Source organism: Canis lupus, chromosome 6 (assembly GCF_003254725.2).
Source record: "Canis lupus dingo isolate Sandy chromosome 6, ASM325472v2, whole genome shotgun sequence".
Classification (NCBI taxonomy): Eukaryota; Metazoa; Chordata; class Mammalia; order Carnivora; family Canidae; genus Canis; species Canis lupus.
Window position 1 is genome coordinate 42,448,259 of NC_064248.1, and position 16,534 is coordinate 42,464,792.

The 16,534-nt window shown below is 46.9% G+C and overlaps 1 protein-coding gene and 1 long non-coding RNA gene across 7 annotated transcripts in view; one reads left to right on the top strand and one right to left on the bottom strand.

Annotated features, from left to right (window-relative positions):
* LOC118355028 (uncharacterized) overlaps positions 1–8,076 on the top strand; it is a 14,555-nt gene extending 6,479 nt beyond the window's left edge. Inside the window, exon 2 of the long non-coding RNA XR_004816628.2 lies at positions 2,473–8,076. This is a non-coding gene — a long non-coding RNA (uncharacterized LOC118355028). The remainder of the gene's footprint in view (positions 1–2,472) is intronic.
* ELAPOR1 (endosome-lysosome associated apoptosis and autophagy regulator 1) overlaps positions 246–16,534 on the bottom strand; it is a 70,141-nt gene continuing 53,852 nt past the window's right edge. The window contains exons 9-24 of one of the 6 annotated variants that reach the window (XR_007411054.1): positions 15,877–16,054; positions 14,792–14,920; positions 14,300–14,390; positions 12,209–12,314; positions 11,800–11,937; positions 10,985–11,248; positions 9,125–9,298; positions 7,399–7,579; positions 6,996–7,092; positions 6,429–6,530; positions 5,187–5,313; positions 4,930–5,108; positions 4,204–4,369; positions 3,897–3,952; positions 2,484–3,119; positions 246–2,352 (exon numbers count right to left, since the gene is read on the bottom strand). Coding sequence is in view for 5 of the 6 variants with exons in the window: in XM_049111002.1 (XP_048966959.1) it covers positions 3,020–3,119; positions 3,897–3,952; positions 4,204–4,369; positions 4,930–5,108; positions 5,187–5,313; positions 6,429–6,530; positions 6,996–7,092; positions 7,399–7,579; positions 9,125–9,298; positions 10,985–11,248; positions 11,800–11,937; positions 12,209–12,314; positions 14,300–14,390; positions 14,792–14,920; positions 15,877–16,054 (2,088 nt within the window). In the remaining variant the exon portion in view is untranslated. Of the gene's footprint in view, positions 3,120–3,186; positions 3,250–3,896; positions 3,953–4,203; positions 4,370–4,929; positions 5,109–5,186; positions 5,314–6,428; positions 6,531–6,995; positions 7,093–7,398; positions 7,580–9,124; positions 9,299–10,984; positions 11,249–11,799; positions 11,938–12,208; positions 12,315–14,299; positions 14,391–14,791; positions 14,921–15,876; positions 16,055–16,534 lie in introns of all 6 variants that reach the window. The other 5 variants (XM_049111003.1, XM_049111004.1, XM_049111002.1 and 2 more) reach the window with 5 other exon arrangements.

The window sequence follows — 16,534 nt, forward strand, 5'->3', positions numbered from 1 at the left end:
CCAATTTGGGGAAGTGAGGCATCATTAGATGCATTTTATTACCTGGAAACAGGCTTTGCTTGTTGGCTGATCCCTCAACAGATGGTGAGAGGCTTTCTAGTCTAGGTCCCTTTTGCTCTGAAGCATGCTCTTTTCTCGGTTACTCTGGAGTTCCAAAATCCTCCTCACCTTCAGCTAAAGCTTCAATATCACTTCCATTTCTCACTCCCCCATCCAGCCGCCCGACCCATGTTCAAAAAAGCAACTTGAAACATATGTTTTTATTTGACAAAAAAAGAAAAGGGGAAAAATGTGACAAGCCATAGCCATCCCCTAACAAACTACAAACTCTTGGAATACAAAATAAAAAGGAAATCCAAGCAGTCTTGATGAGATGAAAATTTGGTTTCACAAAGCTGAAAAATCCGTTACAAAGTCTCTATTGTATAAATATAGTCAGTCTTATCTTTAATGTAGAGTCAGACCAAAAAAAAATGTGTTGGTATAAGAAATCGCCCAGTCCTTGAATATACCAAAATGCTCATTTGTCTTCCCAGCCAAATCAGGTGATGCTTACATGAGAATTACTTATGCCTTCCACTCTAGGTAACCAAATGGGATTTAAGTATTTTATCTCCCCCTGTGCAAACCATTATAGTCTTGGTTTAAGAGAGAAAGGCTTTTCCCATATAAAATCTAACATGTGTCTGTTCTAAAATTGATTATGGTGATTGCTGCACAATTCTGTGAATATACTAAAATCCATTGAATTGTACATTTTCAATGAGCCAATTGTATGGTATGTGAATTATATCTCAATAGGGCTGTTAAAAATATAAAATATGTCTAAGGAACAGGTGATTCCAATATTATAACTCAGGAGCTCCTGGCAGGACATAGGGAAGATCTGTAGAAGTCGGTACACTAAGGGATAGCAAAAGGGAGATGGTTAAAGCATTATGCCTAAATCAGTGGAGTCTGAGGTCAGTCTGGGGGCACTCAGTTTCAAGATGTCAGGATAAAGAAGTCAAGAGGGTATATACTTTTTTCTACTGCTTCCAGAGTCATCTAAGGACCTTGTATGGCTCTTGTCACCAAATAAATTTATTCAGTGGGAAAGGAGATGCTTTCTGGGTGTTGCTGAAGCTACAGAAAACTTTACACTAGAGTTCAGGAGCTAGGTATCTGCATCCATTGGGAGAAATTCCAATATCGCTACAGGATCTGAGAGCCTGACTCCCACGAGAGGAGGATACCCCCCAAAGCTTCTAGATTTATTGAACCAATGGGACTGCCTGCCTTCAGTGATGCTACTGATGACCAGAGGTCACAGCAGGGCCCGGTTCTCACTGACCCTTTTCTAAGGCCACTGCCAGGGCAGCCATGCCTCATCAGAACAGCAGACCCTTTTTTTTTTTTTTTTTTTTAGCAGACCCTTTTTATGGCAGACAAACCACCCTGAATTGCTATCCCATGCTATACCTACACTGTGGGCACCAGGTGGCCACTCAGAAAAGGAGATAGGCACAGCCAAGGATAACTGGACCCTTGACCAAGGGATGGGCATGCCAGCCTGACAACATGGGAGGGAGGATCACCAGTAGTAAAAAGAAAATGGGAATTTTAAACTCTTGCACTGATTTTGCCATTGTAGTTACTTGAAGTCCATCAACTATACTGGGTATAAAAGTGGAGAAAAGAGGCACAGAGGACACTCACTTTACTCACCTTTAAGAAAGGATGCTGCCAGAAATTGGGACTAGAAGTCTTTTTAGTTTTTTTAGCACACAGAAGAAATGGGAACAGGAAACAGAGAAGGTTAGGGGCTTGAAAGCATGACATGTACCAGTTTGCCAAATATCTTGTTCAATTCCTCTAGTCTTTCCTCCATGAAGACTGATCTGGTCCTCTGGCTCAGGTATAGGCTGGGAGTCAATTCCCTTTTTTGGCCAGCCTAGAAAATGTTTATTCTGCAGCTGAGCAGATGGTTAAGCTTAGAAGCAGACATCCTAGCCACCTCGGGTCCTTCCCGTTGTGGGCCGGATCCTCCAAGACAGCCCCGTTAAAACCTTGGCTTCCTTATGTTCTTTCAAAATAAGATACCCCTGTTCCAATGATAAGGCTCAAATCTCTATGAATGGGGCCCTCAAGGACAGGAAATTTTCCTTACTGGTAAGGTTTGTCATCTCTGTGGGTCAAAGCAAGCAGAGAAGAAAGCTAGAACATCTGTGTTTGGGGCTTACCTGGCTGTCTTTAGTGTCCTAGGGAGATGGTGGGATGTTAAAAAAAAAAAAAAAAAAAAAAAGTGTGTGTTGGGAGAATAGATCCACCAGGGCTTTCGGTATTTTCTTGGTGCACTTTTTCCTTTGGCTCCTGTGAGAATATTTATTGCTTACTGAGAAAAAGGGAGTAAAGTACCTAGTTTTAAAAATAAAACAAATAAAACTTTCCTTCTTGCCTCTCTTTGTGCTTATCGAGCCTTTTCTTCCCCAGGCCTTACTCACCTTGCCCTCAGCCTATGTGCACGAAATTCAATGTGAGCTGGTTATCCAGGAGAGACGAATCCAGGCTACCATGATGGTCCAGGAGGGAACGCCAACACCCTCCTTACCCAGCCTCTCTCCTCAAGAGATCATGAGCTGAAGGGCATATCATCGGACAAACCTCCAGCTGCTTCTGCCCTTAAATAAGGGGACAGAGGAAGTTGTTTCTATATTTAAGAAGAGAGAACTATTTTCATTCCAGAGCTATAAGAGTTATGAGCAGATGAAGCTATGACTCTGGCGGCTGGACCATTTTGGGAAACAAGATGCAAGCAAGGGAGTAATATACAAACAAAGTGTGGGTATATTTGACAGGTTTGAGGCAAGCAGAAAGGAGGGCTTGGGTATTCTATAAAAAACCTAATATCTGAAATTCAAACTTCTTCTGATAAGGCCACAATGAAGAGATTTCCAGCAGGAAGCTGGCACCCAAATTGCCACAGGCTTGCAAGGTGACGTGCCCAGGTGAGGAGGCAGGGGAGGCAGGACAGTGCCTCTCACAGGTCCATGTCTGGGCCTCCTGAGGATGTCTTCAGTGGCACGGAGTCAAATCCATCAGGAGTCCTCTGAAAGAGAGATGGTGACAGGAGCTGGCTGCTGCACCGGGGCAAGTTTGGGAAACAAAGGAGAGAAATGGAAAATGGGTGACAGAAGGAACCCTTACGGAATTCCTGCTTCCAGTAGCTTTGTGGAAACAGACATAAGATACCCTCTATTCTTCTTGGTCCTTTCAGTCAGTCAGAAGATAAGAAAAATCTTTAAGATCCCCTGCTTTGCATCTTTCCTGATTTCTAAAAACCCAGAAAGACTCAGGAGTCCCAGGGGAAGTTGTTGTCTCATTGATTAAATACATGCACGGGCACGCAATGCAGGTTCATGCAACGTCACCGTGATAGGTCAGCATAAAGGGAATGAGATTCAGCAATCTAAACACCCACCAGCCCTCCCCTCCCCATCCCTCCAGTCCACTCCTCTCTGTTACCACCCTCCCCACCCACACCTGTTTGATGAACTGGTTCAGGGCAGCAGTGAGGTATGGGTTCTGGCAGACTGGGGATGCAGAGGGCTGTGGCCCTGGAGGCGTTTCTTGGATGCTCTCTGCTCACCCCACACCCAGCGACAGTGTTGTCAGCATTGCATTTATGAGCTTCAAATTTGCTCACCCACCCACACATACACAGCCAACTATCCGGCCTCCACAATGCTCAGCCGTGAGCACCATGACTCAGCCCCCCAAGGAACCAGGGCCCAGACATCAGGGGACAGCACCCTCCACTGGTCAAAGGAGAGCCTTGCTTCTATCAGAAGTTGATCCTAGAGATCACCTCTTCCCCACCCTCCAAAAAAAAAAAGGGGGGGGGGGATGATTCTTACAACGTGGATGGTTCAATACTCCTTCTGGAAGTTAAAAGGCCCAAACAGTCCATCAACTGGAGTGCATGTTGGGAGAGAAGGAGCCTGGTCAAGAGCAGCCTTGGGCCCCATGGGAAACAGTAATGGTGTGGAAATACTGAAGGTAGAAGCCAGGATTTTGAGGGTGGGGGGATAGAACAGTTGGGAGGGTGGGGAGTAGAGTAGTGAGTGGTCCCTGAACAGTGTGGGACCATTCAGTGTCCTAGGACTGGTGTCTTCTCCAGCCCTCCAGGCTGACCTCAGTAGGGGCGCTGGCCAGCCTCCCTACCTTGGAGGTAAATGATTTGATCTTCCCAAAGAGTGATTTCTTGCTGGTAAAGATGAGGTCATCCTCCACATCCTCGCCTTCCATGATGGCACAGCTGTCGGCTGCTGGCAGGTCACAGTCCTTGAGCGTAGCGTTCATCACCAGCTTAGAGTACTTGTACTCCAGTCTATGAGGCAGGGGGAATGGGAAAGAGAAAATAACAAATTGTGGAATAAGGGAGAGGGGAGGGAGAAGGACTGGGCCATAAACAGGTAACCACAGGTAAGGAAACTGAAGCATAACAAAATGGTGTGAGGCCTGGGCATATAGCTAAGGAATCTTGATTTCCAGCTCAGCAATCTTTTTTGTTGTTGTTGTTGTTGTTGTTGTTGTTGTTGTTGCTGTTGTTAAGGCTGGCTGTTGCTGTGTACCCAAAGCCTAATAGAAATATTGGAATCACAAAGTTATTATTTTAATTATTAATAATAACAACAAATTGAGGATACTATGCTTTTGAGCATCTAACAGTCATTTATAGACTGCCATGTGGTACTGTCCCTGTTCCTGAACAGGGTCAGGATAGCCAAGGTATACATTGGATAAGTGGCTCAACAAGTCTCTGGCCAGAGTCACAGGGTCTGTGGCGAACTCCAGAGAAAAGCCTCATGAATTTATTTCTTGGCTATTCTCTTCCCGGTTCAATGATCCAATCCTGCCCATCCCCAAACTCCGATACCCATCATGTACTTTTGATTCTTTTTCCAAAAGTAACAGGTCAAGACGGTGAGCAGGATGGCAGTACAGGTGCCTGCAGAGATGCCCACTTTCAGCCAGAAATCGATCGTTTTGCAGATGGTGACTCTCTGTTCAGGCAGGGAGATGCCACCCACGCATAGCTTTGGTTCTCGCCACACATAAGTAGTCTTCTATTGGGGAGAAAAACAAAGGAACTCAGAGATCACATTCCATCCTCTCCTGGGACATCCTCAAGCAGAGAAACCCACCTGGATCCCAGCAACGCAGCTGCTGACGATAGCGTGGTAGTCAGCAGGGGAACAGAGCGGACAAGCAGCCAGGCTCTCCCACAGGAAGTGGAAGTTACAGCCATCACAGGTCCCATCGGAGCATGTGCTAGCAAAGCAGAAAGGAGACTTGAGTTGCTTACTCGTTGGATGGTGGGAGTCCTGTCACCTGATAGCTAGCCTGTACCATCCTCTCCTTGCCAAACTGTTAGCCCCACCAGGGTCCTCCCAATTAGTCCTTAATACAGATTTTGCTCTCTGATTTCCCTGATGACAAGAGGCCTTTCAGCCTCCACTGGGCTGTCTACTCTATGCCTGTTTGTTTCTCCTAACGTAAGATGAGAGCTAGTGTCAGGTGTCTGAGCTATAGCATGGTTGCCCCAACCAACCCCTCAGAGGCCCCTGCTCTCCCCCATGGACTTGTGACATTTTGCCAAAGCCACTGTGATGCAGCTTCCTGGGGGATGGGTTTCAGGAATGAACTTCAGGCCATGGATATCTGTTAGGTACTTTACTGTGATGTTTACAACAGCAAGAACAGTGTCTTCTGCTTTGACAACACCGCTGAGCCAAAATAGCCTGCTTTGCTCCCTATCTCCCTGAGCAGCTGCTATTTAGAAGCAGCATTTTCCAAACCATCTTCCTCAAGACACCTGTGCTTCAAGATGTTAGTAGGGGTTATATGGGGTGGGGTGGGGTGCAGTGGGGGAGGAGTACTATAAGCAAATAGGTTCCAGAGTGCTCAATTTAGTGTACTTAGCTATTAAACTCAGAATTGGGTTTTTTGGTTGGGGAGAGATTCCTAGGATTCTTTAAACCATTACTTCTAATAATAGCTAGTACATGCCAGGGAATCGAAAGTCCACAAGTCTCACGGTCTCATTGAATCCCCACAACCACCCCCTGAGGGAACTTCTTCTTATCCTCATTTTACAGATATGGAACAAGAAGCCCAGGGAGGATAAGAAATAACAATAACAATAGCTAGTAAGTGGAGGACATGAATCCAATAACCACTTGGCTATGCCACTGTCCCCATAATGGCATGAGAATGTGAGAGTAGCTTGGACTCTTCCTTCTGCCCCATTCTTGACATCTGAAGATTGAGAATTTGGAGCCATGCCTGTGTCCCCAAGAGCCCATCGATGGTTCTCAGATTGTTTTCTCTTTGGTTCTTGGGATGAAACGAATCCAAAGAAGCAAGACCTTGTCACACCCCTTTACCTTGGCAGTGACAGACTTCCAGGGGCGGGTTTCAGTGGACTGCATCTGACACGGATGGTGGTTGACCTCCCAAAACTACAGGACTGGGTCACATCGTTGGACCTGCAGAGAAAGCCAGCAGGGGAACGAGTCACTCACCTGTTTCATTGGAGAGTCACTCACTGAGGTCAACATGGAACAATTCCCTTGCTGGGGAAATCAGGACTTGGGAGTGCACAGGCGTTGGTTTATACACCGAGAGAGTGGGGCTCAGGGAGATCCGGTCAAGGGGAAAGGCACTGGTCCAGGAAAGGTTAGCATATGCATAACACCGGAGTCTCCTAAGGCAGAAGGGAAGTCAGCCACAGATAAGCCCATGTTTCTCCCTGCCTCCGGGGCAGACCTGCCCCAATAGTACCCCAAAAGCTGGGATCAGTGAACTCCCAGCCTGTAGCTGTCATTGCTGGGTGAATCTGCTAGACATCGGACATGTTCTGGCTTGATAAGTAGGTGGCTGGAGAGAGGGATGCACCAGGAATTGTGGAGGGGCTAGGTTTCCCTTGCATCGGCCTGGTCTCTCATCTTCACCTATAAAAGAAGATCACGTCCGGTATTCCCAAGGACTCCGGGTGGAAAAGTTCAGCTGGGGAGGTGATTCCATCCAGAGTCATATCTGTTGTCACCCCTGCCAAATTAGAGCTCCTAATTAGTTGTCACTAGTAGCATGAGCCAGCAACCACTTCAATTCTTTCAATACCTGTCAACATCCAAACCTTCCTCCATCTCCTCACATCCCCGAATGGCTCATGAGAGGGCGAACCAAAGTTTGTCAGAGGCCCCAGGGGGCACTTGGCACCCCGGGAAGCAACAGAAGACAGAGATCAAGAGGTTGGGTCCCTCATCTGGGGCCTTTTTACCTCAGAGCCCGGTAGCCTCACTGTCTCATACACACATACACGCTCAACGAGGCTGGAGCGGCTGGGTTACTCACCAATAAGTCGGTCGGCGAGGCTGACAGGCTGCGAGGACACTCCAGCCTTGTAGCCTGTCACCTCTGGGGGGATGATGACCGCCTGGCAGACGTAAGCTGTGATGGATTTGGAGAAACCCGACTCACCCTCAGGAATCCGGAGGTCAGTGACATTGTCTGCACACACGGACATTTTCTTACCCTGGGTTGGGGGACGTTGGGGGGAAGGAGAGGGATGGAGTGAATGAATGGTCACAGAACTCCCAAAGTGGAGGAGGCCAGAGTGCTTGCACGTTTGAAATTTCAGCCTTCCAACAGTATGTCGGTATGTCGCAGTGGAATGATTCATCCCAGATCTAATTACAAGACGGATTTTTTTTTTTTTAAGCTAAAAATAAGACCTCCGTGTCCTAGTTACTGCAACTCTGGCCCAGGGTCGCAAGCCTTGTTTCCTTGAAGTCACATGGGAGCCTCATATGAGCAGGGTTGTGATGGTGGCAACTGATCTGGAGCTCTAATCTACCAACCCACCAGACAATGTATGATTTTCAATATTCTAAATTTTATTACAAATGAAGTTATGTCAGTTGCTAAATATGGTGATTCTTAGTTTATTTTTTAGCTTGTAAGATATAAAGAACATGAGAACAGAAAGAAACCTTACATTATGGTATAATAAAGAGTTATTTTGTCTTTGCACTGACAGTCTATGGTGTGACAGTACATAGTAAGAATTTCTGAAAAGAATAAAGGAGCAAAAACCAAAAAAGGCAATCTCTTCAAATTCCCCATTTTCATCTCTCTCCCAACTCACTGAATAACTTTGCTACATGGGTCTTGCTTTAATCAGTTTCAATTCCTGAGTTATCACTAACTCACTTCGGAAGCTTCATTTTAACTTATTCAAAGATTTTAAAAACAAGATAGAGACATGTATCTCTAATCTTCCATAGGTTAGTTTATTTCTTTTTTAAAATTGAGATATAATGGCCATGGAACATTGATTAGTTTATTTCTTGGCATGTTCTCTCTATAAACACAAATCAACTTTTTTTGCACACTACAGAAGGTGGTAGAGCTGTGCTGTGCAAAGGTCTCACGACCACACAGGGTCACAGACTAAAGACTCAAGGTGCCCTTTATTTTGTAACATTTGAAACTAACTCTCAAACTGCTAATCCTGGCTTGTTTGTAATTTAGTTAAGTGCAGAAGTGGTGTTATTACTCTACACTTCCGTCTTTGAATTTTGCATCCAAAAAATTTACAGCAGCATGAAATGGCTAAAGGTAACATTCTTTCCATATCCTATAACGCCTTTTACACTACTTTTTTTTTTTTAAACGGTCAGCAAAGGTTCTTAGAGATGAACTGCAAATAGTTTATTTTATCCAGCCTTTAGGAAACAAATGACAAGTGCCATGATTAGTGAACACTGCTTTTTAAAGGGAAAAAAAATCTTCCTCTGGCATTATTTCTATATATTCATTTTGATAGAGAGTAAAAGTCAAGTAGGAGTAAATGAGTATCTTATCTTAAACACCTTTATTTTCCTAAGTGTTTATAATCCAAATGAAATAATTTTAGATCCCAAGGTCCTCTGGAAGAATAACAATCACTTAGAAACCCTTGCGTTTTCTCAATGGCCTGCTGCCTGGTTTTTCGGGCTTTTGCTCCTGTGTCCGTTTCTGGCTCTGACCCACTGGTGTCCCCTTTCAATACGACACAATCGGTACCCACACAGCTTACCTGGTTTCCACACAGACTGAGGGTAAAGTGATGGAAATATTTCAGCCCTTTGGAAGTGAAGCTTGGCCCTCCGGCCAGAGAGACGGTGTTTGCCAAAGCCAAGAAGTTGTAGTCCAGAACCCTGGTGGGGGTGCCGATTGAGAAGGTGCAGTCATTGTAGCACAGAGAGTGGATCTGAGGGGAAAGGGCCCGTCAGGCTGGCTACTCAGGCGGCGCCCTAAGGGGACCGCGGTGGACAGGGGCTGCTAGTGTCCTCGCCTTGTCCAGCCCAGGGGTGGGACAAGTGGACGTAAGGATTGGGTAGCCATTAAAATAAGGGAAATGGGCGAGTGGGGGTTATGTACAGCCCATGGCTCACTTGGTAGCACATATGTGATGTACAAACCCAAGTCTACGATTTTTCAGTAAGGAATTCGGTCGGAGTTTTAGCCTTGTCCCTATGCCTACATGATCGAACTCTCTCTCTCTTTTTTTTTTTTTTTTGCTCGAACTCTCTTAAGACACAAGGTAGCGCGTCTTGCTTTTCAGCAGAAGACAGTGAGGTGCTAACAGGATGCAGAAGAGAAACTACAAGCCTTGCCTGTGCCCCATTTAAAACTCACTGAAGCCTACCTCCTCCCTCCCAGGTTCTCTACAGGACACTGAGTTTTGGGAGGGGATTTAGGGGCGCCTGGGTGGCTCAATGGGCTATGCGTCAGATTCTTGGTTTTGGGCGCAAGTTGTGATCCCATGGGTCCTAATCTCACGGGTCACGAGATTGAGCCCCACATTGGGCTCTGTGCTCAGAGGGGAGTCTGCTTCTTTCCCTCTGCCCCTTCCCTCCCTTGAGCAGTCTCTTTGGCATAAATAAATAAATCCTTAAAAGGGGGGGGGGGGCGGTATTTATTTCCCATAAGTCCTATAGACCCCTTACTCCCATGTTAGGATCCTCATTCAGCAACTGTCATTCCCTCGCATAGCAGCAGAGGGAGCCCCAGGGGAGGAAGTTTGTGGCAAGGCTAAGGTGCCCAAAAGAGGTTGCCCAGGATCTGCAGAACGGTTGCATATACTGCCCAGCTAAACTGAGCGGCATTTATGTGACTGTATAAATGCCTTACAGATGTTTGTGTGTTCATGTGGTTGTGATAGGTAAAATCCAAGCTCATTTAAAAAGCATGAATGAATACCCAAGAGCTGGGCAGCCCTGGTGGCTCAGCAGGTTTAGCGCCCCCTCCAGCCCAGGGTGTGATCCCGGAGACCCAGGATCAAGTCCCACATCGGGCTCCCTGCATGGAGCCTGCTTCTCCCTCTGCCTCTCTCTCTCTGTGTCTCAATAAATAAGTAAAATGTTTAAAAAAAAATACCCAAGAGCTTTTTGTCATGGTGCTTTCTTAGCCTCAGAAAGTACATGGGGGCAAGAACACTGTTTTTCTACTTTAGAAAAAACCTCTAGGATATAAGACAGCAATGCCAGTTAACTGTATGTTCCAGCAAAGGCAGCTGCCCTCCCAAGGGAGACTGGGCAAACGCTCATGATAATATGCTTGATTGAAGTAGGCTGAATGTGAGCCCAAGCTCTTATTCCTTCCCTTTAGGTCTCTACAGAGATCCAGATAACCCTCTGGACCAGATGGTCACAGACCTCCCTAATCCATCTCTTGAAGATGAGACTTCCCATGGTCCTGAAAACCAACCTCTACAGCTAAGAATTTGCCCTCCAGGATCACAGCCTGGGTGCGTGTTCTCAAAGACTCTCACCAGGGAGTAAGCTACAGAGCAGGCTTGGGTATGGCCCCTCAAGAACCCCACCCAGGTCCTGACACCCTCTGAGGTGGGCCATCCAAAGGAGCAAGGTGAAGATGCATGACACAATGCTGGCACCTTGTTGCTCTTGGTCCCTGGACCACAGGGTATGCAGGCCTGAATGCCGTAAGGCTGGTGGGCTTTCAAGATTGTGTTAGGGGGGCAGGAATGGCAGGTTCCTGAATCCCGATCAATGTAAAAGCCAGCAGGACAAGAGGTGCAGGAGGAGCCCATGTCAGAAGCTTCTAGGGCACAGGGACGGCAGTAGGAGGCCACCCCGTCCATGACGTTGGTGACATTGATGGAGTAGATTTTGGCGACGTCATTGGTGTACTTCCTGCCCTGGAAACAAGAGGAGAGAGGGCACAGGCCTGAGACACCGGCAGCAATTGAGTTCTCTAGGAATAGCATATGACTATTTAACACTCTTTATCCTATGATACTTGAGAAAAATCTTAGAAACATCCTAATCTTTTTACTCACTAAAGAGCAGTTCTTTGTTGTTGTTATTTTTTTTTAAGAGTAGCTCTTTGTGAACATTTTGTGTCACATTAAACCAAGACTAACCCATTCTAAATGTTGTATAAAAATATTAAGTGCCATAGGGGAAATATGCAGTAGATACCATCATATGAAAAATAGCAGGTCTTTTCCTTGTGAAAGGGGAAAAAAATGTATTTGAACTTAGAGTGTCATTTTCCCTGGGGGTTGTTTGGATAAGGCTGGATGCTTCTCAGAAGCTGAAATAGGAGAGTTCTATGCTTGACTCCTTCAGATCCTTCTAACCCCTTGGGTTCTGAACCTCACATTCATACTTAAGCTAAGGCCAGGAATCATCCTGGCCCAGAGGTCTCTCCTGGGAGCCAGGAGTCTGGAGAAGGGGAGGAGCTTACTGTCTCATGAAAAGTGGTCCTCTGGAAGGCCCAGGTGAAGCTCATGGTAGCATTCTCCTCGATGATATAGGTGTAGGACTGTTTGCCTTTGGAACCTTTCCATGTCTCCACGGGAGTGTTGGTCCTAGAATTCACACCCTGAACCCAAGACAGACAAGTGAAGAAGACACAATGGCTGGGTGGCTGGTAGGGGACAGGGTTCCCCTACTGCTGCCAAGCCAGGGCCCATCACGGTTGGGCAGACTCATGTTAAACTGTGAAGTCCCTGATGGACAGTCTGTGCCCTTCCTCTGTGAAATCACTATAATTGGGGGTGTCAGTTATGTTGATACACCAAAGGGGCAGAGGGGGACCAACGCTCCCAACAGTCCCAGGAAGCCCCATAGCAGACAAAGAAAGCGAAACATACCACCATGAAGTAGAGCTCACAGTTCACAGAACAGATGGTCTCAAAGACAAATGTGATCCTGGCCACCTCTTTATTCTCTGTGTCTGCCATCACCGACTGTGGAGGTCTGTGGGGGCAGAAGCTGAAAATTAGTGTCAGGGACCAGGCAGCACTTACTGAAGAGCCCGGACGGCAACCAAATGTCTGCTGGGGGACAGGATTAAGTTCTGGGTATGCCGGAAAGAGCGTGGATTAGTCCAATTCTGCTACCTGGCTATGTGACCAAATTGTAGTTTCCTCATCGGTAAAATGAAGGTGATAATACCTTTCTTATCTACCTTCCATCGCTATGGTGAGATCCCAGGGCATAGCAGATGTGGGAGTGCTCGGTAAGATGCTATAGAATCTCACCAGCCGAGCAGGGTCCTCGGAGCTGCAGCATTGCCCTCACCTGAGCTGTTAGAGGCACAGAACCTCAGGCCTCCCCAGACCCACAGAATCAGAATCTGCACACTGCCATGATTCCTAGGTGATGCGTGAGCACATTAGGGTTTGACAAGCTCTACCACCATTAGGTGTAAATTACCTACGTTCACTTAGCAGCTCCCTCTCTCGGGTGGTAGGAGCTTTCCTTGGGTCGAGGGAGTAGATATTTCAGTTTGTCATCTCTTCAGCCAAGTTCTCAGGCTGGTCCTTCTTTTGGGAAAGAGAGAGCCATGCGGGGGTGGGGAGGATAGGGGGGTGTGAGTGAGGGAGGTGAGGAAGCACTTTACTACAGTAGTCAGCTTTGTAAATCGAAAAGTAGTTTTGGGAATGTTACTCCCCCCAAAGCCTAAAAAATTTGCTCACCTTGTAAACAAGATAAAACTGCTCACCTCTGAGTAGTGTAAATCAAGGAAAGGGAAATGAATACCTTTTGAGCAACTATACCGTGGGCTAAACACTGTGCCGGCGATGGAAAGGGGGAGCTTGAAGATGGTAATGGAGACACCAGACTGGCCATAGGGAAACCCATTCAGTGCTCCCATCTCATCTTGAAAGTGTATATCGGCAAAGATTTTGCTTTGGCTTTGGAAATCCATTTATAGCTTAGCTTTTCTTTTGGCTTTGGCCATTTGCTTGTATCCTAAAGACCACCAGTGCCTGTTCCCGTCTACACAGTTATGCCAACCACTGGACTAGAAGAATAATCTCAAAAAAAAAAAAAAAAGAATAATCTCAACCTGAGTTAGTCCAAAGTCACAGACTGTCAACCCACCTTGTTTTACAGATGAGAGCCTAAAGCCCAGAGGAGCACGGTGACTTTCCCAAGTTCACAAAGCCAGTAAGTGGCAAAGTTCAAGTTCCCTGTGTTCAGTCCAGTGTTCTTTCCACCTTACCACACTGTTTTATTTATTTATTTGTTTGTTTGTTTATTTATTTATTTTAAGATTTTATTTCTTTATTCATGAGAGACAGAGAGAGAGAGAGAGAAAGGCAGAGACACAGGCAGAGGGAGAAGCAGGCTCCCTGCAGGGGGCCCAATGCAGACCTTGATTCCAGGACCCCAGGATCAAGCCCTGGGCGCAAGGCGGCACTAAACCGCTGAGCCACCTGGGCTGCCTGTTTTGTTTTTGCTTTTTTTTTTTAATTTTTATTTATTTATGATAGTCACACACACAGAGAGAGAGAGAGGCAGAGACATAGGCAGAGGGAGAAGCAGGCTCGATGCACCGGGAGCCCGACGTGGGACTCGATCCCGGGTCTCCAGGATCGCGCCCTGGGCCAAAGGCAGGCGCTAAACCGCTGCACCACCCAGGGATCCCCTGTTTTGGGGGTTTTTAAATAACATTTTATCTGGTGGCGTGAGGAAGAAGAATTCAAGTAGCATGTGGCTAATTAATGAGAGAAGCCAGATGAGAAAGAGCACCACCAGTGGGTCTGCCAGTGTGGGCAGCAACTAAAAAGCCACGTTACACTCAGGTTAACTCTGTTAGACCATTGCCGTGCTCTCCTGTTCTGAGCTCATGCTTGCACATGCCGGGAGCTCTCTCCTCTACAACATTCCAAGCTCTGTGGGACTTGGATGTGGCCAAGGTGGTGTGGGCTTCCCCTGAGCTTTGTATTCCTCACCTGAATCCTGGCACAACCAGAGTGAGAATCATGAAGTCATTGTCTGAGGCTCCAACAGCCGTGTAAATGTGATCACCAGCCACCTCCCAGCCTGGAAAAGGAGAGGGGAGAGTTAATGCCCCAGTGGTCACAAGTGCAGGGCAAACGTGCACCCAGATGATACCCTGAAAGAGAGAGAGAACACCATCCCTTGAAGCGACCAGAACCACTGCCAAAACCAAACCATATTATTTATCCTGCTACTTGGTCAAGGACTCTGAAATTCTCAGAGCAAGCCCTTTGAAGTGTGTGCACATTGTTTCTAGCTCTAGTTTGATCTCTAAAACTAAAGTTTGGCAGAATAAAGGTCCATGAGGAGTGGAACTTTCCAGAGAATGCATGGCATGATCAGCTCATTTTTCTCCAGACATCACTGCTATGAAGAAATGCAAAGTGAGGGAGCTCCCCCTCCGCAGGGAGCCGACAGCTCCCAGTAGGTGAGGAGGTACTCACCAGTCATGCCCTTGTACTCAAAGTTGATCCCACTGAGAACGGTGGTTTCCATGTTTGAGGGCAGCGTGTTCCACCATTTGTATTCAAATCCCACGGCCGGCTCAGTCCCAGCTGGGCAGTGGCTGCAATCTGGGGGAACCACAAGACCCACACCTTCAGCAGGAAGGTTGCAGCCACCCTGGCTGAAGCCGCTGTCACAGAGACAAGTGGCAATAGGTGTGGGCAGCCAAAGGAGGGTAATACTGAGCACCATAGCACAGTTATACCAAGTTGACTCCCAAACATTCTGATAATATCTTTCACATATTCAGGACGTAAACACAGACCCTGAATTCCAAAACTCCAGCTATCCTACTTGCCCACCAAAGTGTTCATTTTATGAGTGGGAAATATCAGAGAGGGTGATGGAACATGAGAGATTCCTAACTCTGGGAAAGGAACAAGGGGTAGTTGGAAGGGGAGGTGGGTGGGCGGACGACGAGGTGACCTGGGTGACGGGCAGTGAGGGGGGCACTGGACAGGATGAGCACTGGGTGTTACACTACATGTTGGCAAATCAAACTCCAATAAAAAAATATACAAACCCCCCCCACAAAGTATTCATCTTAAAACTTGAGTGTGTCTTCTAGTCTGATGCATACAGTTCATATTATTGTCACATTATTATCAGTAAATGCATTTACATGAATATGTACACAAGTCCTCCCAACACCCTTCTGTGGCATGACTTATGGTTCTGATCGTGTAAGGCCGGCCATCCCAGCTCCCCAGACCTCCTGGTTAGCATCCCTGCTGCATGCTGGAAGTCTATGTTGTGAGGACTGGGTACTTTAGGCCGGAGTCACAATTGCAGTTGGAATAGGAATAGTTGGAATAAGGTAAGCAGTTCTCGACTGTGACTCTGACCTACGGACAGAGCCCCCACCCTGACCTCACTTCTCTTGAACTCAGTCCTCAGAGTGGCCTGGCCCTTACTGCCTCCCCTGGGAGGACAGAGTGCACATTTGGCTGACACTCTGTGTCCCCACGTGACCCACCCATCTGGGGTCACGTGGGTATGGACAGAATGCAGATAAAGAGGTTACCAGAGCCGTTGGAGTAAGAGCCATAAGGGCAGGGCTCGCAGGTGCTGTTGTTGGTTTTGAAAAAGCCTGGGTTGCAGGGTGGGCAGCGGGTCTTCACGCCAGAGGCAGGCAGCTTCACAGCCCCCTCGAGATCCTCACCACAGATTTTCGGCTGGGCCCATTTGTACATGAGCTGTGTCTGCAGAAATGGATTAAGAATGGCTCAGCCTGTGTAGGATTTAGCACATCTTTGGGAATACATCCTGAGAGTGGAGGGAGAGGAGGGGACTCTGGGCTACAATGAAAGTTTCACCAGGGCAGGGAACTCGTTTGGTCACTCATTTGGTGTATCCCATGATCCTAGCTCAGAGCCTGACACATGGCTGTGCTCAGTAAATATCTGTTGACTGCTGACTAGATGAAGAGGGATATACTTAGCGAGGGCATGTGTCACCGAGAGATGGGAAGGACCAGTTGTCTCCAGAGAGAGCTCTGATTCCAATGTAGACTCTTATTACTACCAAGATCACTTGGAAAAAGTAGCTGATGAAAACCCCAAGACATAAAAAGGGATGTCCCAATTTGTCTTCCAAGCATTTTCTTTGCTTTTTCACTTATTCACTAGACATTTATAGAAAGCCTAATACATCTGTGTGCCAGACCTGGTGGCTCAGAGATG